General features: G+C 36.5%; 1 protein-coding gene across 2 annotated transcripts in view; it reads right to left on the bottom strand.

The window, feature by feature from the left end:
* The window catches only part of MYO5C (myosin VC), a 37,394-nt gene that overhangs the window by 6,498 nt on the left and 7,609 nt on the right, over positions 1–23,287 (bottom strand). For both annotated transcript variants that reach the window (XM_055809235.1, XM_055809240.1), the window contains 29 exons: positions 23,118–23,199; positions 22,426–22,533; positions 21,801–21,907; positions 20,914–21,179; positions 20,395–20,476; positions 19,910–20,050; positions 18,652–18,777; positions 17,956–18,039; positions 16,911–17,045; positions 16,454–16,551; positions 14,865–14,951; positions 14,667–14,778; positions 13,526–13,737; positions 12,667–12,832; positions 12,119–12,265; positions 11,352–11,516; positions 11,037–11,130; positions 10,399–10,462; positions 9,034–9,214; positions 8,345–8,438; positions 7,408–7,471; positions 7,252–7,332; positions 6,705–6,885; positions 4,185–4,278; positions 3,333–3,384; positions 2,965–3,130; positions 2,620–2,707; positions 1,811–1,906; positions 707–861 (listed from right to left, as the gene is read on the bottom strand). In XM_055809235.1, coding sequence (XP_055665210.1) covers positions 707–861; positions 1,811–1,906; positions 2,620–2,707; positions 2,965–3,130; positions 3,333–3,384; positions 4,185–4,278; positions 6,705–6,885; positions 7,252–7,332; positions 7,408–7,471; positions 8,345–8,438; positions 9,034–9,214; positions 10,399–10,462; positions 11,037–11,130; positions 11,352–11,516; positions 12,119–12,265; positions 12,667–12,832; positions 13,526–13,737; positions 14,667–14,778; positions 14,865–14,951; positions 16,454–16,551; positions 16,911–17,045; positions 17,956–18,039; positions 18,652–18,777; positions 19,910–20,050; positions 20,395–20,476; positions 20,914–21,179; positions 21,801–21,907; positions 22,426–22,533; positions 23,118–23,199 — 3,528 coding nt within the window. The remainder of the gene's footprint in view (positions 1–706; positions 862–1,810; positions 1,907–2,619; positions 2,708–2,964; positions 3,131–3,332; positions 3,385–4,184; positions 4,279–6,704; positions 6,886–7,251; positions 7,333–7,407; positions 7,472–8,344; positions 8,439–9,033; positions 9,215–10,398; positions 10,463–11,036; positions 11,131–11,351; positions 11,517–12,118; positions 12,266–12,666; positions 12,833–13,525; positions 13,738–14,666; positions 14,779–14,864; positions 14,952–16,453; positions 16,552–16,910; positions 17,046–17,955; positions 18,040–18,651; positions 18,778–19,909; positions 20,051–20,394; positions 20,477–20,913; positions 21,180–21,800; positions 21,908–22,425; positions 22,534–23,117; positions 23,200–23,287) is intronic.

Below are 23,287 nucleotides of genomic sequence, written 5' to 3'. Positions count from 1 at the left end.
TAAACTGTGGTATAAATTTGTTTGTGAACACACTACAGGCATTCTTTATACAACAAATTCAACTGCATAAACCATAGTCCATTCCTGCCTGTGCTACAAAGCATGCTTGGTGTTTTATTGCATTATAAATCCATAATAAAGCATTCACATAGCTGAATTTGTTATGTAGATGAGACAACACGCTAACAATTCTTGTTTATAACTTGATTTTGTAAACTGGCTGGCAACATAACTTTAATCATTTGGGTACTAATGCTGCACTACCAAATGACATGTCAGTAAAAACACTACACTAGTAGAACATCAGTGTAAAAACCTCTTAAAATTCTGATACCTGCCTGCCGCCAGACATACTAACCTTCATTTCTGTCCCTCCCACTTTTACCAGTGCTGAAAGCAAAGGTGCACTTCACCTAATTAGCTACTTGTTGTAAAATGTAAAATCCTTTAAGTGATTTTGTCAAGCTCTTTAGATAAAAATAATTCATGTTAATGCGTTCTGTTGAGCACAGTAGAGGCTTACCTGGAGGCTTTACAGGGATACTACTACAAACTTCAAAAAGAGTGTCACTAATGATTATTATTCTATTACAGGAATACTAGCAAATGAAAGTCTCAGCATTCCCCAGCTATTATGCATACATCTTGTATACCTTACATTAAAAATCAAAAAGCACAGTATAGTACGGCCAAACTTCATTCCTACCTTAACAACTTGTTTGATACCATCAATGGTTACATTCATGAAAGATTTCAGCATGTCAGCATCATTCAGATAATCTGCATACCTCACACACATGAATAGGATGTGAGCTGGAAGGCCAGGTATCATGTTAACTACAACTCCACGTGGCTTTAAATCTGCATGAAGGAGAGTCATCAGGTTTATATAAAGATTCAATGATTCAATGCACCACTCTGAAAAAGTCAAGCACTACGGGGTTCGTTTCTTCAGCGACCAGTCACTTGATAATTAATTTACGATGAATTGCTTGTTTCTGAAAAATTCTGTAACAGTATTGTTCATCTAAGGGTATGAATTAAGTTTTCCAGAGAGGTAGAAGAGTATTGTAGCAAATTCTAAGGCCCAGCACAGTCTATGCCACGCAAGACAACTTCAAAAAGCAACCTGCATTTAACTACTCGTGGGAGGCCCCACCAAATTCTGGCATTGCTTAATGACACACCTTTGTTAACAAAGATATAAACATTCACAAGGCTGAAGCAGGTGAGAAGAAAAGGAAGATGTTTCCAAGCAGTATTTAATAATGCTACTAATATACATGGAAAATTTGTCGAATTTACTATTATTTGTAAGCTAATGAAAAAAGCTGGTTTGGCAGTAAGATTGATATTGTAAAGAGGACAAAATTCCTCTACAAGAGAGACATGAAAGTACAGTTCCTTTCAGTGAAAGGAATGATACGGAAAGAACACACAGGAGATTAATCCATCACACATGAATATAAGTCCAGTGACTTACTGACTTACTACATGACCAAGAAGAAAGTAAATTCAAGTCCCTGGTGTGCTCTTGAGATTTAGAGCTTTATAAGTGAATAAAGAATAAGAAAGATAAGAAAGCCAGCATTATGTAGAGTCAGACAAATGATTTTTACACGGATAAAGCACTTCTGTATTTGAAATGTCTGTCAGCAGAAAAAGAGACTCCAAGTTGTATTGGTGGTACGAGAGTGGAAAAAAGGCAACTTTCGATGTAAATGAAATATGGTGCCTTGTAGATTTTGTTGTAGCGTTCTACACTGAGTATCGTTGATTACTAATAAATTTTGAGGTGTTACTACAATACCAAGGATCAGATTTTGAATAATCCTTTCTTCGTCCTCTCTTTTGTACTCCATCATTCCAATATACTCTTTGGACTCAGTGGGCACACGAGCTTCAGCTGTCAAATACAAAAGCACTGTTACTTGCAGGTAAATGGCTAAGCTCATGTTCACATTACAACAAACTATTGGAGAAAAGCAGTTTTCTCTGTAATAAACAGAGTATGGGCCCTGTTCACAACAATGTTCTTAAGCTTACGGCTCCAAGCATTGTAAGTTAAGTAACATTTGTATTATTCATGTCAATAGTTTCACTAGATTCAGTGGAATTACTTCATTAATAAGACACGCGAACAGCAACAATACATCTCTACATTAGTCACCTCTGCAATGTTTTTAAGAGTATTCTACAGTGATTCGATAGTGCTGTGTAAGAGCTTTATACAAACTAACTTCGTATCAGGAACCATCTGCCACTTGAAGGCTAATGGGAGGAATTACTCATCTGATGCAAAACTAACATTCTGTTGGCTCAGAGACAGTTTGTGTGAGGGTATGTATTAACTCCTGTTGACAGAACCTTATGCCTCTGGCTTAATCTTTATTGTAGTCTAGGTTCCATATGTGCCCATTATTTAGCTGGGGAAAAAAATACAGGAAAGGACTTCTATGTAATTTTTGTTGATGGTTCTCCTGGCACTCTTTTTCTGAGGTTTTAAATTTCTAACCCCACCCAAAACCCTACATTTATTTTTTTTTACATACTTCTCTCCAAACACAACTGAACATTCAGAACCATGATAAAAGCCATAATCACATAACAGTATCTTACCTTTTTCAATAGTCTTGGTAAGAGTTTTGATCTGATCCTCCAATTTTTTAATTATTCTATCTTTCATGTCTAGTTTTTCTTCAAGATCCTGTAATAATCAACACCAGTGAGTTCAGAGCAACCACAATTAAAAAACATCTTCTACCAATACATGTTATTGCCACAAATAAAGAGCACCACTATGTGCTTTTACTTATATTTGGTGGAAGAAACATGAAACCTTCCTATCTTTTTTCTCCCCCAATGAATTGAGAAAACATCCTGTCCATACCACAAAATCATGATTTCTTTCTTTTCACCCTGCATTTCAGGTACAGTTTCTTAACGACAGTTTCATTTCCTCACCATGTTTTCCACAGTAAGTCGAGCTGTCTCTTGCTTTATCTTGCTTTGTACTTCATCCTGGATTTCATCTTGCATCAAACCGTTGCTCAGCCCCTCAATTTCTTGGGTTGCAAATTTCACTTTCTCTTTTTCTTTTATGTCTACTTCATTCTGGGCCTCAGTAGTTCTAAAAGTAGATGGATAAGCTTTGCTTTTATTCTTCTTTTGTTAAAGCATAGTTGTATCATACTTACTCATTTCTTATTAACTGTACACAAGGCTGTAAGGCAAAACTTATATTGAATGTGGTACTTAAAAGAGTTTAAATGACTTTGTTACCAAGCTTATAGCAACTACATTTCTTACATTAAAAAAATTAATATATTTACCGTCTTTGTGTTCTATCCCCTTCTAGCTCATAATGCAGCCGATTAGACATCTCTTCCATTTTTTCAGTAATAATTAGCAACAAAACCCAAAACAAAAGAAAAATAACAATATCAAATTTGCTTACTGTTCTGTACTAGTATTCTGTAAATCTCTTCTTACACTCATATTTTTGTTTCATCCAATGAAATTGAGTGACATGCCAAATAATGCATCAGAGAAATATCTGACTACTCCACACCACACAGAAGATTATATGGGATGAGCAATTTTGACATTACTAACTTCTTGCAGTTGGCAGTAAAACTACTTGCACATTTTAAATTGGTTGCCTAGGAAGACATTGCAGTTAGAGAGACTCAGAATCCTCAGCTAAATATCATTTCCTAAATCGAGAACTTTCAAACAAGCAAATTTAGCAAGAACTTTTCCCTCTGCCTCCCACTCTGAATTTTTTAATACTCTCTGAAGTTCACCTCATAGAGTGTGCCTTCAGTTTCAAAACATCTTTCCTTTTTATGACTGTTTACAAAGGGCATACTCCATTACACATATTCTTAGCAGAGCCTTACTGAATACATTTGCAGACATCCAAACCACAGAACTGAATGACCTCAGAAAGGTAAAAAAGCGAAAAAAGCACACATACTTGCATGCATATTATTCATTAATAACAGAGATATAAACTATACAACACATTTTTTCTTTGTGTTTCTTACATTTTACTAGCAAGAAAGTAAGTAATCAGGCAATGAAGTTATCATGTAATAATTGCTTCAGCTTTTAAAAATTCAGATATAGGGAATTCATCATCTTAGACAACCGAAAGACTAGGGATGATACTGGCACTTTACCTTTCAACTTTACAGTCTGCTCTTGAAGACGGTTTTCAAGATCTAATTTTTGATTTTCAAGTTCAGAAACTTGCTGTTTAAGATCTGGAATCACCTTTTAGAGAGAAAGAAAATTTCTGTATTTCAGCACCTTCCTTCTTTTCAAATGTCTGCAATAGTTCCCATGACACTGGACAACCTTCAACTGCAACTAGCCAAACACAGGGGAGAGACTGGGGGGTAGTACTGCTCCCTGCTTGCCTGACTTGTTTAACTTTTCTGGAGGCATCTGCTGCTGGCCACTCTTAAAAATGAACGGTGAGCTAATGAAATGATTAGACTGGCCCAGTACTGGGTTCTTCTGTCTTGGTTTAAAGGAAATTACACTGTGGCTTTAAGTTCTCTAGCCCAATTAACACTGAAAAAAGAATCAATACGTTATAAAATATTTTTTAAAAAAACACACTATAAGTAACTTTTCCTTACATTTTCAATTTTCATAACTTTGTTTTGAAAATATTTCTTTAGTTCTTCACTCAGCAGAAAAATAATATAGTATATGCTATCTTCTGGAATAATACCACTTCTCTGTGTTAGATAGGTTTTACACAGTACTAGTAATTAAGATGCCTAAGCCTTGTCTGCAATTTGTTAGCAACTTGATATGCTTAGCTGCCCTCTGGTGGGGAGGGCCTCAGAACTGTGCAAATCCATAACCACCATAAATCCCCCAGACATCTAGTTTTTCCCTATCAGATTATAGAACTTGTCAACTTAAGAGACAGAAACAGCTCTGCAGAGGCTTCTGAGAAAAAGATGTTAATTATTGTCCTCTGACTACAGGGAAAGAATGAAGTAACTAAATTCTGAACTTGCATGCCTCAGTACAATGAAAATTGAAGCTGGCTGCTGTGGGTTGACCCTGTCTAGCCAGCAGCCAAGCACCCGTAGAGATGCCCACTCCCCCTGTACCCCCACCCCATACCCCACCAGAACAGGGAAGAAACTAGCAAAATCAGAAGTGAGAAAACATCCAGGTCAAGATAAAACCAAGCACCCCCTTTCTTCTTGCTCTACTTGAGTTTTTATAGCTGAGCATGACATTAAATGGCAGGGGATATCCTTCTGGTTGGCTCGGGTCAGCTGTCTGGGCTGCATGCCCTCCCAACTACTTGTCCACCCCCAGCTTAACTGGCTGAGGTGGGACAGAGTAGGAAAAAGAGAAAGCCTTGGCACCGTGCAAGCTCTGTTCAGCCACAGCCAAAACACTGTCATGCTATCAATACTGGTTTACCCACAAATGCAAAATGCAGCATGAGACTGCTACAACAGACCCAGTACACTGTCACAGTACTGACTCATAGAAAGCTACAGTATCACAAAATCACTTTTCATTAAGTCTGAAATATCCAAAGTGTTCCATCAGAAAAATATATGGCCTGACCAAAAAATGGCTACTTTTTAAAATTATCAGATGAGAAGTTTAAGTCAGGTAGGTATTAAAAAAGGTATGGTGAGCTAATTTTCTGGTCACTGCTAAACCATTGATTCATTTTTTAGTTAAAATTCCATGTAAATAAAAAACCTAAGTAAATACTTTTTTCTTCATCACTTCCAGTATAAATCTGCTTATTATGTAGAAATTATCACACCGCTCAAAAGCTCCTCACAGTGTTGAGAAACTGCAACAAGAACAACCAAAATATTTGCATGAGCTCAGCAATGGACATCCTGACAACATTCTGAAGTCCAAAACATCTTTTATAAAATCTGAATATTCAGCCATATAAGCATATGAGGGTTCAAACACATTCTAAAGACTCTCACTGTCTCCCCAGCTATCGGCAATAGAAGGCAAGGCTTGTGTCTGCACTACACACCAAGTCAGGCTTTGTAAAATGGTTGCCATTCTGTGATTAGAATCAAATCTCAATTCAGGTTTATGCAAAAGAAAAGGGAAAAAACCTATGGGAGGCTGCCCCAGCAAGCTGCACACTTGGGCAATAAATTTGGCTGCCTCTTAACACACTACCCCAGCACGCAAGGAAAGAGCTGAGACCTTATCACTCTACAACTACTTGAAAGGAGGTTGTAGGCAGGTGGGGGTCGGTCTCTTCCCCCAGGTCACAAGTGACAGGACAAGAGGAAACAGCCTCAAGTTGCACCAGGGAAGGTTTAGATTGGAGATTAGGAAAAATTTCTTCACCGAAAGGGCTGTCAAGCATTGGAACAGGCTGCCCAGGGAGGTGGTGGAGGTATTTAAAAGACATAGTAGATGTGGGGCTTAGGAACATGGTTTAGTGGTGGACTTGGCAGTGCTACATTAACAGTTGGACTCAATAATCTTACATGTCTTTTCCAACCTAAATGATCCTGTGACTCTATTATGTGCAATCTTAGATGGCCATCTCTGTTCAAGGCTTGAGATTTCAAGGACATGACCATACTACAAGATTTTGAGGGGTTTGTGCCAGAAACACATTTGGATTGTATTACTAAAGTAACAAAAACATACTTTGCTTTACTACACCTTGATCTTACCAGGTTTTCTGAAGTTAGCCTGCTAACTTCAAGTCGAATACCATCATTTATGTCATTTTCCTCTCGAAATAATTTTTGTAGATGATTAATATCCTGGCTAAGATGTTCAACTTTAAAGTTCAAACCTTCAATCTCTTTTTCGTATATTTCTTTTTGAGACTGGAAATGACTTTCCAATACTCTGTTAAAAAAAAAGGGAGAAAGAACATGGCAGATGTAGTACAATCTTGATGCGATGGGTCAGGCTTAATACAAAGTGGAAACAAAGTATCGTGGATAACATGTAGACATTCTGTAATACCACCTGTGCATTAAAGGAGTTGAAAGTTATGCATATCTCAGATGAAACACATTTCCCCAACTGCACACATACTCACTTACCTCACTGACTTAGAAGTTTGTTAAACTGATTTTAAGCTGCTCAGCCAGTATTGTTCCTTTCTTAAACAGACGTTCAGTACTGCACTGTCAAATCAGTTACTGATCTTTCTGTTTATCTTCTAGATCACAGCTTGGAGTTATGAAAACACTGAAGAACTGAACTAACCTTGTAGCTTTTTTCAAGCCCTCGTAAGCAAACCACACTTCTCCATCCTCATTTAAGTGTTCCAAGTCATCTGTAGAGAGTCTAAAATATAAGGCAGTACAGATGAACAAAATGTACTTCTTAAGCTTTTTTAAAGAGACCTCAGAACAAAATTACCTGCTTCGTACATCTTCAAAATCATAACTTTCAAGAAGCTGTTTTGTAACTTCTGACATCTTTTCTGGAAAAAAACAAAAAATTTGTTACATGAACAATTTTTCCCCCATATTTCAAGTTAAGTTTGATTATAAAAAAATCAAACCAACCTATTCCTAAATCTACAAGGTTCTTTCCTGGTAAATCAGATTTACTGAGTACTACAAGAATATAATGAGGGACTTGGTTCTACTTCTGGACATGTAAGGTGCACTAGATAGGCATACCACCAATATATTTTTTCTTAACACATCAGACCTCCAGTGCAAAGTTAAATCTTTCTGTTCTGTATCTGGACAACTGCTAGAGTTGAAGAAATGATTTGTCATCTAGTGCTAGGTTACTACATTAAATACTGCAGACACAGGTTTGCCCTATGACAGCGTTAGCATTGAACAAAGTACACAACAATAGTGCTTCTTATTAAGTACCTTTTCCCGAAGCGAACCTAACTCAGCAACTTATTTAAGCATATTTGACATTTCTTGGACCTAAGGCTAAAGATAGGATGAATGAAAGCAAGATAATGTATTGTTTCCATTATCTTGGATCTCTACAAGCTACTTGTTAGATTCTAAGTGAAGTTTAAATTATTAGCATTGACTTTGAAACACAAAGGAGAAATGTCTGAAATCAGAATTTCTTCAAATAGGTACCCTAGATCTCAGTATTCAGTGATCACTTTGTAAAACTCACCTGTTGGGGGTTGTCCGTTGTGTGTCCCATCCCCCCCCCTCCCATCCCCCGTTGTAAGTAAAGGTAGGAACAGAATGAAATCCCTACAGGATGGGAAAGAGAAATGGGTTTTTGTCAAAGCTAACATGAAAAAAGTCAATTTAAACTGGCCTGTTTCACACTGTACTCGGTAAGTTCCTGAATTATCTAGTATGTAGCTTACCCCTCAGTTCTCGCTTCTGTGACTGGGCCTGCTTCTCAACATCCAATTTTTGTGTCTGCAGCAGTTCAATTTCCTTTTGCAACTCGGGTATTTTCTGAATCAGACAAAAATTATAGACCGAGACAAGGAGGGAATGACAAGGGCTGAGTATCAGTTACATCATAAAGATAATGATAATTAATAACAAGTTCATATGGTAAAAGGTTTAAAATGTGTTTTTTTTAAAGCATTTGGTTCTCAAGCATCAGAGGAGAGTAATGTGATGTAGTGAAAACTTGTGTCTCTGTCATGGAATTGACTCAGAGAAAAAAATGTGACTTTACATAAAAGTACTATTTTCAGGCCATTTATAAGCTAAATTTATGGAAAAAAAACCAACTGAGAAACTAATATTTTTCTGGAAAAAAGGGAAGAAAAAGAGATCCACACATTTAAATGTATAAATATTCAGGCACAATTACTCTTCAAAATGTGCACTTATTTTTGTGAGCAGTAACTTACTCATGTTGTGTACTATATGCAAACAGTGCAACACAGTGGTGTATCAAATACAGCTTATTAACTACAAATTCTTCTAAATATGCACTGGAGAAAAAAAAATTAGTGAAGATAATTTATAAATAGAACACCCACATTCTCTACTTGCTTTATCTAGCAAAGACTCCAAAATGAAACGTGTCATACTGTACCTGTGCTAGTTTTGTAAGTTGTCCTACTTCCATTTTCAAGCCATCCTGAATGACGATTTCTTGCTGAATTTGATGTTGTAGCTGAGTTTTTTCTTCTTTCAGAATCTTAATTTCTCCCTTGAGCAATTCAATTTCCTTTTCATAGTCCTGCTTCTGATTTTGGAAATTTTTCTCAAGTAACCTAAACAAGGCAACAAAAATGTGGTTTAATTTTCCTACATTCATACGTGAAAGAGTGGGCTTTGGTTTTGTTTTAATTTGAAGGACATGTTTCACTGAAGAGAACATAAATGAACCATAAATACTTAAAAAATGCTATCCTACACCCTCAGAATCAATCTACAAATTGGATGATAATGGGATGAAAATGTCCCTGGACTCCGCTACATCTTTCAGATATTGAGACTGGATTCAAGACAAAACTGAGGTTTTTCAGCTTAAAGGCTAATTCTCTAACTCCCTGAGAGCTGGCCTACCTGAGCAGCTTTCTGCTACATTTATGGTCACAGTCACTTACTGAAGGAGGACACAGCAACAGAAGGCCCTGTATCCTTCTCTGTAAAACAATGCAGGAAGTTTTCCATTTTCTACTAATCCCTGCTAGAATGGACCAGCTTCCAACATAATACAGTTCATGGGCAAAGCAGAAAAAAACTAGCAAAAAAGTCCTGTTAGTATGGTTTGAAGTTATTTGCAGCTGAAATCAGACTGAGCTGAAATATCACATGGCTTCCAACCCTCAGGAAGGACTGACTGCACCCTTCACCCTTCAAAGAACAGCATTTATCTAGTACCTAAACCTCTCTGTCTTTAATCTAAGATAAGCAAAGCAACAGCCATTTATTGCTAAATAATAGGATTTAAATACTGCAAATGAAATTTAAAAAAAAGGGGTGGGGGGGTGGGGGGAGGTTTTCCCCTACATTTTTAACCAAGTGGCCTTTACAAACACTGCCTTTCCTTCAAGATGAATGTTTCAATTCTTCCCTTTAGTATTCACTTCACAGGAATTCTGACTGGTACGACTGCTCTTTCAGTCCTGACTGAATTCTGAGTTTATTTCCAAAGAAACCATTATTATCAGGGCTGCCTTTCAATTCTCAGAAAGACACATGAAAAGACAGGAAACTGCAAAAGCAATAACATCTCAGGTCTATAACATAATTTCCTGCACATAGCCGACCCGCAAACAAGCATGTGCTTTTCCTCAACTGTACGAAGTACTTCAGTACTAGCATTAACGTTCAAGAACACTGACAGATTCATAAGTGATGTGAGCATAATACATTTACAGCAGGAGAAAGAAAGGCAGGGCAAGAGAAAAAATGAATGCTGTTTCAAAGCAATAAAATTCAGATTCCATACATTCTTTGATTTTCTTCTTTTTGTACATCATTGAAGAGCTGCTTTGTGAGGTCGTCCATTTTCTCTGTCAAAAAATATTTCAATATTTGAAACTTCCATGCAATTATGTACATTTATTAGAACAGTATGACCACAACGAGAAGTTTGGTTTTAGTAATTAAATTCTAAGGTATTTTAAGGCTGAAACAACTCTCTCAAGTGCCAAAAATTATCACAGTAAATTTTACTAGTAAAGCTATAGAATAAAAAGGTTCTGAAACACCGAAGTGTTACTTGTCTAAAGTATACTTGATCTCATGTGCTAAGCATGTCCTTTGAAATTAAGATTCTTAAAAGCAGTATATTAAAGGAATCAAGGACAAAGCATCACTTCGAAGGAATGCATGTGCACGAGAAAGGAAACATAACAGGAGAAGAGATTTTGCTACTCAAAGAACAACGTTAATTTAATGATTAAATTAAAAGCATTTGCGTTACACATTCTAAGCAAGAGAAGCTTAGGATCAACTTTAAATTTACTGTGAATTCAGCGTTTATATTGCTTTTATTAAAACAAAAGTCATTGACCTTTACATAAAACCTGAGTTTACAACTTTACCCCACTATAACTCCTTTAAATCTCCTTTTGGTTGTTGTACCTTTCATTTCCTCAGTTTTTGCTTGGAGCTTTATTTCTAAGGTGTCTTTCTGTTCTTGTAATTCTTTATTCTGATTCTCAAGTTTTAAGATTTTCTGTAGACATAAAGAGCAAGAATAATATATAAATTACAAAAGGAGAAAGAAATCGGTCACAGAAGGTCTAACAAACATATACTGACTCCCTTCCTTCCCCCAACCTGCCCCAGGAAAGCAAAGTTACTTAGTAACTCTCGAGTCATTCATTGGATAAATCTAGTGGCTGAAAAAAATATTTAAGCAAAAAAAAAGGAACCCAGACAGTAATTAAAATTTACCTGTTCACTGTCCTCTTTATGTTTTTTCCCTTTCTCTTCATATGCTCTCTTTTGAGCAGCTAACTTTTCAAGATCTAATTCGAGTTTCTGAATAGTATCCATGTCATTCATATGACTTGAAGCCAGACTGGTCAATCGTTCCAGCAAACCATGATTTTCTCTACTCTACAGTGAGTAAGACAGGTTAAAAGAAAACAGAATAATGCACACCTGAAACTCTTTAATAGATTTTTGAAGGAAACACCTGACCTATTTCTGCGCACCATCCTGTATCAGTCATAATTATTCCAACCAAGGATTATTTCCACCAATTAGACTAAAGCTACCATCTTAAAGATGATTTGGCTGGTATGGCTCTCAAAAATAAGCTGCAAAATAAACATAATATGGAATTCCCAGAAGTTACCAAATATGTTGTACCAGAGCAGTACCTCACACATCCTTCATCCCAATACAAGTAACCCCACCCAGAGATTGAATGGCCTACTTAAGAAACAGTAAAAATATAAAATTTATTGCAGACTCTTCTTGTTGCCACAACTAACCCAAAAATATAAGGATACTCTAGATTATTCTTCCTGCCCTAGATGTAGGAAGGATAGTAGTGGTTTACATTAAAGACCATATCCCTTACATATTCTCCTGTCTTGTCAAGTAAAGTACGGATATTGTAATTCACTAAAGACTCTAGTCAACAGGAGAGCTCTGAATAAAACAGATATGATAAAAAAATTAGTTAAAATCATAAACTGACTGGTATCTCTCACCTGTTCTTCTATCTTTTTCTGCAGTTGCTGAACTCTGTATGAAAGCTGGATGTTCACTACAAACCGCCGAATATTTTGAAATCTGCGCCTGGCAAGCCACGCACGGGCGTATTTCTGAAGGATCACAGCCTTGTGCTCTTCAAGCATCTTTAAAATAAAACATTAATATCTGTCTGCCATTATCTATAGCTCAATCAGCATCCATTATAACATTCTGTGAATCTACATGCACTAGTAATGACAAAGCTTCTCACGGAAGTATCAAGATACTGTAATACCCAGACAGCAGACACATTTCAACCACTGTGGTAATCACATTAATGATCTGCATCAAGTATTAATCAGACAGAACTCTCAGTAGCCCCAAGATTATATCTAAGCTACTGTGTATCAGTATTTTTATTGTAACAATATAAAAATAGAGTAGAAGATATGAGAACCAGACACACAAAAGATAAAGTATTAGGGATCACTGCCCTTGTCTCCATCTTTCTTACAGAGCAGTAGCTGTTTCCAGTTAATGAAATAAAATTTTTGATAGGCTGTACCTTCCGATATGTTTTTCTTGCTAGAAATCCTCTTGTATAAGCTTGAATTGTTACAGCAGCCACACGGATGAGCTGGCAAAGTCTACGGACTAGGTAACCCCGACAGTATTTCTGAATAATTATAGCTGCCCATGTTTGCTTCAGAGTTCTTGCAGTTATAGCTTGCCTTAATTCAAAAGACAATAAAGTTTACTTAGGTCACATCAGATTTCCCTTGCACATTCCCTCTGTCAGTCACATCACACACAAAAAAACCAGAAGATACTGAAAACAGGCATCCACTATCTAAAATAGAGCTTTTTCTTCAATCAAAGTGAGAGGGAATTGTCCACCACCTTTGAAATTCATTCCACAAGCAGTTGTTTTGATGGTGTCTTTCTGAAAATTTCAAAGCCTACATAGAGCCATCTTCCTCTCAGTCTGCTCTGTGAACGACTGGTGCAGTTTCTCTGCTGCATAATTCCTTGTAATAATTTGTACACACTAATTTGTAGACTCTTGTAAATTAAATTGCTTTTCCTTTCTGCTACCTGATTTCTTCTCTGGCTCTGATGCTAAGTAGTAAGCCCAAGCCAATAACTGGGTCACGCACCATTAGCTACGGACTGAGCTTACAGGTAGACAGACCTCTCAGGAATCTGGCAGACAATATTTGAAATCTGCTAGAGTACTTTCTTCGTATCAGCTGAAAAACTTGAACATTTTCAAGTCCATAATTACAATGAAAAGGAAATGGAAATACAATCTGAATTGGTCTTTCCTAAAAATTACACTTCAAATTAGTGTTGAGCATTAGTTTGACCTTCTATATCCTTTCAGGCATGCCTTAACCACAAATTCATTTAGCAGTCAAAAGTACCGTACAGTCCGCTGCCCCCGGAAATACTGCTGTATTATAATAGCTGCTTGTTTTATGCAAAGGAATTTCTTCCGCTGCAGCCAGCCTCGAACACTCTTTTGGATCGTAATGCATGCATGTCTCAGTTTATCTGATCGCAGTTTCTCTAAGTAGGCAACCTGTCCTGCTCTGAAGAAAATCTTTGTTCTCCCAAACTGATACTGGCTATGATCCTGAAAAAGAAAACAATAAGCATATAAACTTTCAGTTTATGATTGTAGACCACTCTCTTCCTTTTATAAATTGTCACTTCAGGCAAGCTCTTCTGAAATGACATGATCTTGCTAAGTAAGAATATCCTCTCTGCCTTCTTTGTAGATAGGAGTATATGGGGGGAAAATCCACTTAGCAGAAAAGAACCAGAGAATTACATCCAAAAATCGCACCCTGGTGGTCTCATTAAAGCGAGGACCTGGACTTACCATCAAGGCCTTGAAAGCAACCTCTTCACCCCCTCCTGCAAGCCTGGTTCCTTGGGCTCAACACTACCTTTTGGTGCGCATGTCTGGCCTTGAATCAGAGAGCTGTGTGAGCAAAAACCCAGGGGAGAAGCTGCTTTTAAGCTCAGGCTCCCACCCTTGGCCTGTGCCAGAGCTATACTGCAAGTATGCCTGTGTGTAGCCTTACACACTCCTGAGTCTGAACCCAGTCAGTACTGACACACTGACTCGAATCACTGGCTTGAACTTGGACCAGCCTTGTCACTACAGCCTTGTCTAACAAATAGCAATATGCAAAATAGCACATTTTAGAACAGTTCTCCAATATGCTGCATTCCACCATAAAAAGCCCTTTTGTGTGTGTAAAATTCTAATACTTGATAAACGTGTATCATTTACTGCTTACTGTAGAGCATCTTCTATTTTACAAGTGAAGATACTAAGCACAGAGCAGTCAAATCACGGGTCCATGGCCACATCATGACTGGTCACAACACAAGGCTATTGACTCACAAGCTGATGTGCCACGCACTAACTCAGGAAAGACAGCAATAATGTAAGTATCTTTCCTATTTGAGGAGTGAGACACCACTCTTGGCAAAAGAGACCTTTATTAATAACAGATGCTACGCTACACAGTGGGTCAGTACAGACAAACTAACCTGGATTAGCCGCTGCAAAACAATCTTGCAAATCTGTTTTTTATCATTTATAGAGAGTTCCTGCTGTGTCATAAGAATGCTGTAACGGCTGAAAAACTCAATGTAAGTCCACCTGGAAAATTAAGAGTTAGCAAATGTAACTTATTTAAGAGACATCCAAGTACTTTTTGACACACGGAGGCCCACTGCTATCCCTACCTGGATGGGTAGCTCTGCGCACTAATTCGAATAGTTTCCAAAACACCACACGCTCGCAGTTGCTGAGCAACTCTCTTTGAATCAAACCTAAAAAAGCAGAGTTATATTTTACATTTTTGCTGGGTTTTGCATGCTGTAATAGAGCCATTCTACTAGCTGCATTTCTATTTCTGCCCATAGGATGCAGGGCTCCCTACTTTTATTATGGTGTCTTCTTTTTTTTTTTTTAATATGGGATAGGAAGTATCTGAGGTTTCTTTTTCTTCCTCAAACAAAAGGAAGGCTGTGTTTATTACTCTCTTATGAAAAGTCCTGTTTCCTTTCAATATTTATCTTGACAGTTCATATCAGCATGTGACAAAGAATCATGCCACTCTCAGCACAAAACATACACAAAATAAATTCCCTCAGCAGTCTATTGACAAGAAATTCTGTCTAGGTACCTTTTAGCACACTGACTATGAATAAACCAAGATTTACTCACGAAAATCTGAGTTCAAGATTATTAACACAAGGCGTGGAAAGACCCTTGCCAAATCTGGACCAGTGATGATATGCCCACAGAGCACTGCGCTACAGTGTTGATCCAGTACTAGCTAAGAGATCCCCATGGCTGACAGACGACTGTTGTTCTTTCACAAACTTAAGATATGCTCTTCTAGTCTAATTCAGACATGTTTTTAAATTAGCCAGGCTATTTTCCCCCTCACTGCTATCACACAGAATAACGAGGTCTCACTGTACTGATAGTGAAACATTGCCATTTGTAACATGTTTTGCATGGACAGATTTTGTCTGGCTTCAGAAAAATTAGTTAACACACTTTAAAAATTTAATTTAGAATCAAAGTTTGCCTCTTCCCTCCCACTCAGATATGACAAAAGCTTTTATTTCATTTGTCAGTACACTACTATCCAGCTGAAAGGTGTATAACTGAAACTAGAGTGCTTCCACAGGTCTGCCCACAAAATAGACCAATAGCTGCATCACAGTTAACTTTTACTTACATGTTGGTGGTTATCAAGCTGTTCATAGGAATTGTGCAAATTATCCGTCACATATGATTGCATTATAAGATTAAAATGATAAGAAATTGTGTGGGAAAAGCCAAGGCTATGTTCAACACTGCTCACACCTTTTCCAACTTCTGAAGCTCTTCTAAATATTCGTGTGGACAAAAGGGAAGTTTACAAAGAAAATAGCAGTGGCTTCATTCCATAAATAAGAATTGGTGCTAATCTAGACTCTACAAGAGCAAACACCCATGTAAAATATCCATCAGCTTAAACCAAAGGACAACCTTTCCCCAGAAAATGTTATGACAAATACATAAACACTAATATCCAACTTGAAAAAATTTAGGATATTAGGAATTATTAAGGTATCAATAACTATTACAGAATTATTCCATTTTTGTAAGATGACAGTACTTTTTTTACTTCGACCATCTTGAAAGGAAAAGTATGTTCTGTATGGGAAGTTGTTCAATAATAAGAATTTAGCTTGTTGATGTGCAGCTACTGTGAAATAGAAAAATACTCTCTTAATTTTAAGGTAATATAACAGCTCAACACCACTAACATACTTACTCAAAAGGCAACTTCTCATCATTTGGCTTTATGCATCGTACATAATGAGGGGTGGTTGCATTGAGTGTCACCATAAGTAAAGACAAAGAACTCCGGAACTAAAAAATATCAGACATAACAGTTTTGCTAATGAAACATTTACAGCCAAGTAAAAAGTCAAATCTTAGATTTTTAATTATTTGTTAGGTTTTGGCTGGACACTGGGAAATTACCTTAAATGCAGGAAATTTAACAGTCCTGCTGTACCTAACAGTCTCCTATATAGAAAACAAACAAACAAATAAACACACCTACTTACACCCAGAGCTGGAGCACTGCACTGTGGCTTGGCTCTTGCTGTACTGAAAACTGGATAGTCCCCCGTGAATAGTAACAGAACACAGTACCATAGTCTCAGACTGCCCAGTACACCTCCCTGAGAGTACGAGCATCACAAAATAGAACGTTTATGTAGTACCTTGCTGCCAACAGTCATTCGGAGTTGTTTGTTAGGTGACTTGAGAACAGGTCTTGCAGATTTGATGCTTATAGTTGAACTGAAAGGCAAACTGGACACGGGGTTGTCTTGAAAAAAATTTTCAAACAGATGAAACTAAAAGTGTGGTGAAAAAAATCACAGATAAATACTGTGGGACTGTAGTAACATTTAAATAAAAATTACATTTACTGTAACGTAAAATGCAAAACTCATCCACCTTAATGCTTAGACCAGGTATTGCAGGACTTGGAACCGGATCTTTAAGCCACAGACAAATAACAATTGAAGAAACAGCTGCAACAATTCTGCATCTATTGTGAAGCACTTACACATTTCACAGACAAAACTCCACAACTGTTAAGCAGGCCTGAAAAAGCTATTTCAGTATGAGCAAACATGGACACAAATACAGACCAGAGTTAAAAATAAGACCACTTAAGGTTATTTTTTCACAATATTTAATTTAGATTAAGAATATGGGGGTTGGTCAGATTAAAATAGCTTCTTAATAGTAATCCTGAAGTCTCAAGGCTGTAGATTTGAAAGGGACAGAGCCTTCAAGCAGATGGGAAGTGGCAGGCACATACAAGACATCTGAATTTTTCCCTGCCCTGGCATTCTCTTAATCTCTTTTGAAGAATAAACAAAGGCAGCTGTTAATGATAAACTACCTATTAAAGCTACATTAATAACTAACAAAAAAAATTAATGATAAAGTGAATTGTTCAGTTACAAGGATTCCAAAATGATCTTCAAGGAAGATATTAAGGAAAAAACCCACCAAACTACTAACAAAGTAAATGCACATATATGAAAAAGTTGAATACTGTGTTTTTCTACCTTGTATGTTATTTTGACATTAAAAATACACACTTGTAGAATATTAATAAAAATTAAGACTGAACTAATGGACTCAACCTAATTTAAAAAAAATCTTTTTATCAAAACAAATAAAAATCAGATCTGAATCAATTCCAGTAAAATCAGGTATTAGAAAATAAATCATTACTGATAGTTCACAAACCTTGCTCTCTTTCAAGATTTCTATCAATACTTCACGCACTGTATCTCTGTTTTTTTCCAGAAATCCCTCACATTTATATTCTACCTGTGCAAAAAGGTGAAATCATTAACTTTTCAGCAATATATGAACAGTTAGCAAAACAATACTCTCTCAGCTGTGGTGGCCAACAGCTCTTTATTAGCCTTAAACATGCTGGCTGAAACTCTGCTTTTTACAGTTTCATTATGGCATACATACATACATGCATACTGTAAATTTAGAAGAAGTAGGACAAACTCAGAATCCACTATCAGCTGCAATTTCCTCCTGTCTTCATTAGGGATTTCTTTCCTTCTCTCTTCATTATTCTATGGTTTCAAATCCACATACCATTACATTTGAAATGTAAAATAACTGAGGCTAAAATGTGTACAGACTACAATCTTAACTATATTCTTTTTGCATTGTACACTTTTTCTGCCTCTTTATGATTTATTTTTATACTCCCAAATTCATTATGTTAAGCACTTCTTATGTTTAAATGGCATGTTACTGGCAGTATTGTGAATAAATAAATAGTACTATACATTGAAGATCAATTTTATAGGAGTTCTAAACAAGTGTGGTTAATATTTTCTCTATTTCCTAAGTTTATTTCTTTTCTGAATGAGCTACTGCTAGAAACGGTGAAATAACACTGGGCTGTTTACACTTTACCTTATCAGCAAAGTGTTGAATGATGAAAGAAGTGTTTGACATCCTCGGCTTTTCAAAGAGTGCATTTTTATTGACAAAATTATTATATAGCTTTTGAAGCCAGTTTTCATCTGTTCCATGAGGTAACTGTAAAAATGACAAGGGCAATCTCTTTAGCAAAACTCTTTTGGACTGTTAAAAGCAGCAAAAACACTTACTATCAATAAATACTGTCTGAATAAAGCAGCTTCGGTGAGTTATGAGGCTTGAAAACAACCAGTTTTTGTCTTTTCAGACTAGCCAGTGGCTCTGTGAAGCAAATACTTCTTAAAAAGAAGGTCACATTAATGCATAAATTTGCTGACTAGAGCTAATTCTCTGTTGAGTCATAAATCATTTTGTCCTGAGAGGATGCTACCTGCAATCAGGGACAATTTGAGCCCTGAGAATGCTAGTGAGAACAGTAACAGATAAGTTAATGAGTTAGGGAATATTCCCTAATTTCTCCCATATTACTCCATGGTTTGGATTCTGAGAAGTACAATTTGCTAATACCACCAAAACACCTTTTAGAGACCATTCTAACAGGGCTCACCTCACCCTGCCCTGCTTTTCACTGACAAAGCTACTTCAATAGGTTTGGAAGTCTAAGGAACTACATGTATGTAGAAGAAAAAAATACAGGTTCAGGAATTGCTACAGACAGGAGACGGCACAAAGGAAAAAACGTAAGACTGAAAAAGAAAAAGCAAAGATGTAGGTTTGATGCATTCAAAAAGAACCTATAAAAAAGGGAAAGGAGGACTGCTTTTTTTGTATCAAAATTAGTGATTCATGGAATAAACAAATTGTAGAAATAGTGGTGGAAGAGACATCTGGAGACTAGGTAGTCCAAATTCCTGCTTGGAGCAAGACTACCACCAACACTAGATCTGAGCTGTCATTTGAACTCAAGTCCTGAAAGTATTCAAGGATGGGGATCCCACTGCGCCTCTGCTTAACCCGTTCTAGTACTGCACTACTCTCACAGTGGGGAAATACAGCTGCTGGGTTAGCTTCTAGGTAAGAACCTAGTTCTAGATTCTTAATTTTATAAGAGAAATATAGACAAAGTGGCTTATAATTAAAATTACTAAATAGAGGGCAAACATTAATGTTTGTTTTATGAGGAAAATGCTCTACTTCTCATTTAAAAGGATTAAATATGGATTACAAGTCCAACTTGTAAAAATCTATATAGTTTTTTAATGAGTTCTAAATACAAGAATTTTTAAATTACCAAGCACTCTTCATCCAGAAGTTCTAAAATTCCCATTTTAGCTTCAATAAGGTCAATGACAGGCTGGTTGTCATAGAAATCTATTAAAGTCCATGGGATATCTTCCTTCATATATTCCTCTTGTTCAAGTTTAAAGACATGCTAGATATGTGAAAATTATGAAAATGGAAGGTTACAACTAAGGAAGAAAATTAAAAAAATGTGCTCATGTGTGTGATTGTATATATAAGATAGCAACAAAATATTTATATATTTTGTAGTATACTACATGTCTGTCTCGTAAGAAAATAAAATAAGAATTTTTCATTTATATATATGTACATGCATGTATAGATATAAAAATAAATTATTTTTTTTTTATTACTGGATAGCCATTATCCAGAAATATCCATTACTCAAATACAAAGAGCATTTGCTAATATCCATTACTGATAATCTCAAAAGATGAAATAAAATAAGGTAAAGAACTGTAACAAAGAACATACCAGATTAAATTGCTGCTGCAGTTTTTCATTAGCATAATTGATGCAAAATTGTTCAAAACTGTTCACATCAAATGTTTCAAAGCTGAAACACATGTCAAATATGAAAAAAACCCCAACCTTGATATTAAAATACAAATGGTAGGATAGCTCCAAAGTCTTAAAAGAATACTAATATTTCTAAGAAAATTAAATAGCTGTAAAACAAATGGAAGACCCTAAGGCATATCAAAACTTCCCTAGAAGTTAACGTTACCAGACATGAGAGCTAAAAAATCCAGAGTTAAATCTAGAAGTATCATATAAAAAGTTAAATTTAAATCTCATTCACAAAAAAACCCCTATTTATAGTTGCTAAACATTTACACTACTCTGGATACTAAAGAACTTGCATGATTATGACCCTTTTAGTAAAACAAACCCCTCCAGATTCATTAGCAGCGCAAATCAAAAAGTGCCTCTTTATCAAGTCCAAAGAAAAGGCAGAACTTAAAGTAAATTGGTTTCCAGAGACATTCTTACCCATAAATGTCCAAAACACCAATAAAAGTATGTTGTTTGCCAGGGAACTGCAAAGCTTGGTTAATTCTTTCCACAATAAAGTCAAATAAATGAGAATAGATCTTCTTTGCCAGAGCATCCCTTGCATTAACAGCCTGAGCTCTCGTCATTGGCTTTATTACAGTCTCTGAGGTAGTGGTGATCTTTCGGTGGCACAACCATCGTGCCATTTTGTCACAGCTTAAATCCAGAAGTTCGCAGAATATATTGAGATGTTTATCTTCCAGCTTTGAAGATAAATAAATACTATTAGTTTACATTTAATGGTTTAACTGTTGCCTAGACAGTGAAAGCCTGGCACCACTGACATCAACCTACGACTCTGATTTTTAGATAGACAAGGGGCTCTGTTCACTTCTTCGTCTGGCAAAGTATCAAGAAAAGATAAAGCAAATAATATTGGAGAGAGCTTCTGATACAGGAGAGAAAAACTTAGACTTGATGAGATGTTTTGGATTAGGAAACTGAAAGAAAAAGTTACTTTAACCTATGTTTAGATGTCCTTGCTTTTTAGACTTGCATAGTCTGCTGGGACAGATTCTGAGCAGCTTTGATAATGCTCCGTTTCCTGCATCCTGCATCCTGCGGACAGTCCCAAATGGATTTTCCAACAGCTGTGGATCAATTGGATATGGGGTTCTCTTTGCCACATTCTGCCTTTTGTTCAGACTTTCTGAACTGGGGCACGAAACAGGATTTAAACAGTTGAAGATGGAGAAATCTCTCAAGTTTAGTATATCAGATGTAATGGTGGCCTGAGTCCCAGATATGAGAAAAAATACCACTAAAGGATTTTTGGCACAGAATATAAAAGAAAATGTTGGTATCTGAATGAGCTACTTCCTTACACTGATAGATGATCTTTCATCTCCAACAGCTGCTATTTCCACATTGCCTAAGTGTAGGATTGCTGCCAACATTTTAAAAACATCCATCTGAAAATCACCCTTCAGACCTAAAAAAACAATTTTTGATTATTTTAAATACTCAGAAACAGTACAATTAATTAAAATAGCACAATTCTGGATTACTTGTTTCATTGTGTGGCCAAGGATTGTATAGCCTCTCTGCAATTACTATGCAAAGCCTTGGTTCTGCCTACTTTCTGCCTGTCTGATCCGATGAGAGATTAGGTATAAATTCCCATACCTCCCCAAGTGCCAGCTCAAGTCTGATTTGGCATCCACATAAGCCATATAGGGGCAAAGAAGCTTCCAATTCCATTTCTGTCACAGCATGTTAGCTTAAGGGCCAAGAAGACTCCAGCCTTTAGTGATCTGGACCAATAACAATGAACACCAGTTGCTAACAGCCATTTGCTTTTGCCTAGTACTTCCAAAACAGATCAACAGTGCAACGGGTAAGCTATGAAAGAAATTATTTTGGTAATTACAACTAATATTTTGTCCATTTCAGAAAAAAACCCCCACAACCTTTTCAATAGATTTGAAAATCGTATGCCCATGAATTTACCCAGTAAAGCAAACGTCTTCTGAGTCTCCACCATATTTGCTCTGTCATCAACTCCTTCTATTACTGTGCTGCCACCCATTCTTGTGTAGTTAAATTCTTCTGCGCTTCCTATAGATATGAAGCAAAACTTGTAATGCTGGAAAGTTTGGGGCTGGGGATAGCCACTTGTTAAAGACTCTTGCAACACCAGAAAATTAAAGATGCCGTCAGATGACAGCTCTTCAGCAATGAGCTGCAGGTCCTCTTTTTCTGAGAGAAATCCATGCGCCTAATCCAGTTAAGCCGACACGAACTAGTACTCATAATTCCAGCAATCTTAATACTTGGTCTAACAAACAAACAAGAATGAAGACTGAGTAAACATACCTAAGGTCTGTTTCTCCCACATGGCATTAAAACTTCTCTGTAGATAAATAAATCAAGTCCCTAAACTGTCATTATGACATCTGTCACTACAGACAGTAGATTTTCAAAGATGCTTGGGTACTTGATCATGCGCTATTCAAGTTACAAGGGATTTGCTCTCCAGTTCAATACAAGCAGAAGTAATAGCTAAGTGACAAAAATGCAAATCCCATTGTAAGTCTGCGAGATTTATGCTATAAATCACTTAACATCCTAGCATTTGAAAATCTAATCTTCAAAATACTGCACTGCAAAAATGAAGAGCAGGTTATTTTCTTGAGACCTACCCAATTTAAGATGGTTAAATTCAGGTAGCATAGAAGATGCACACAACTGATAAAATATATGGTAGTTTCTCTCATTCTCTGACTGTAAATTAAAGCAAAGAATACAATTACAGACAGAAAAAAAAAAACCAAACCAAACCAAATACAAAACAATCAGAAAAACATTCAGT

This window comes from Falco peregrinus, chromosome 1 (assembly GCF_023634155.1).
Source record: "Falco peregrinus isolate bFalPer1 chromosome 1, bFalPer1.pri, whole genome shotgun sequence".
In the NCBI taxonomy this organism is placed as follows: Eukaryota; Metazoa; Chordata; class Aves; order Falconiformes; family Falconidae; genus Falco; species Falco peregrinus.
This window is presented reverse-complemented; position numbering and strand designations above follow the sequence as displayed.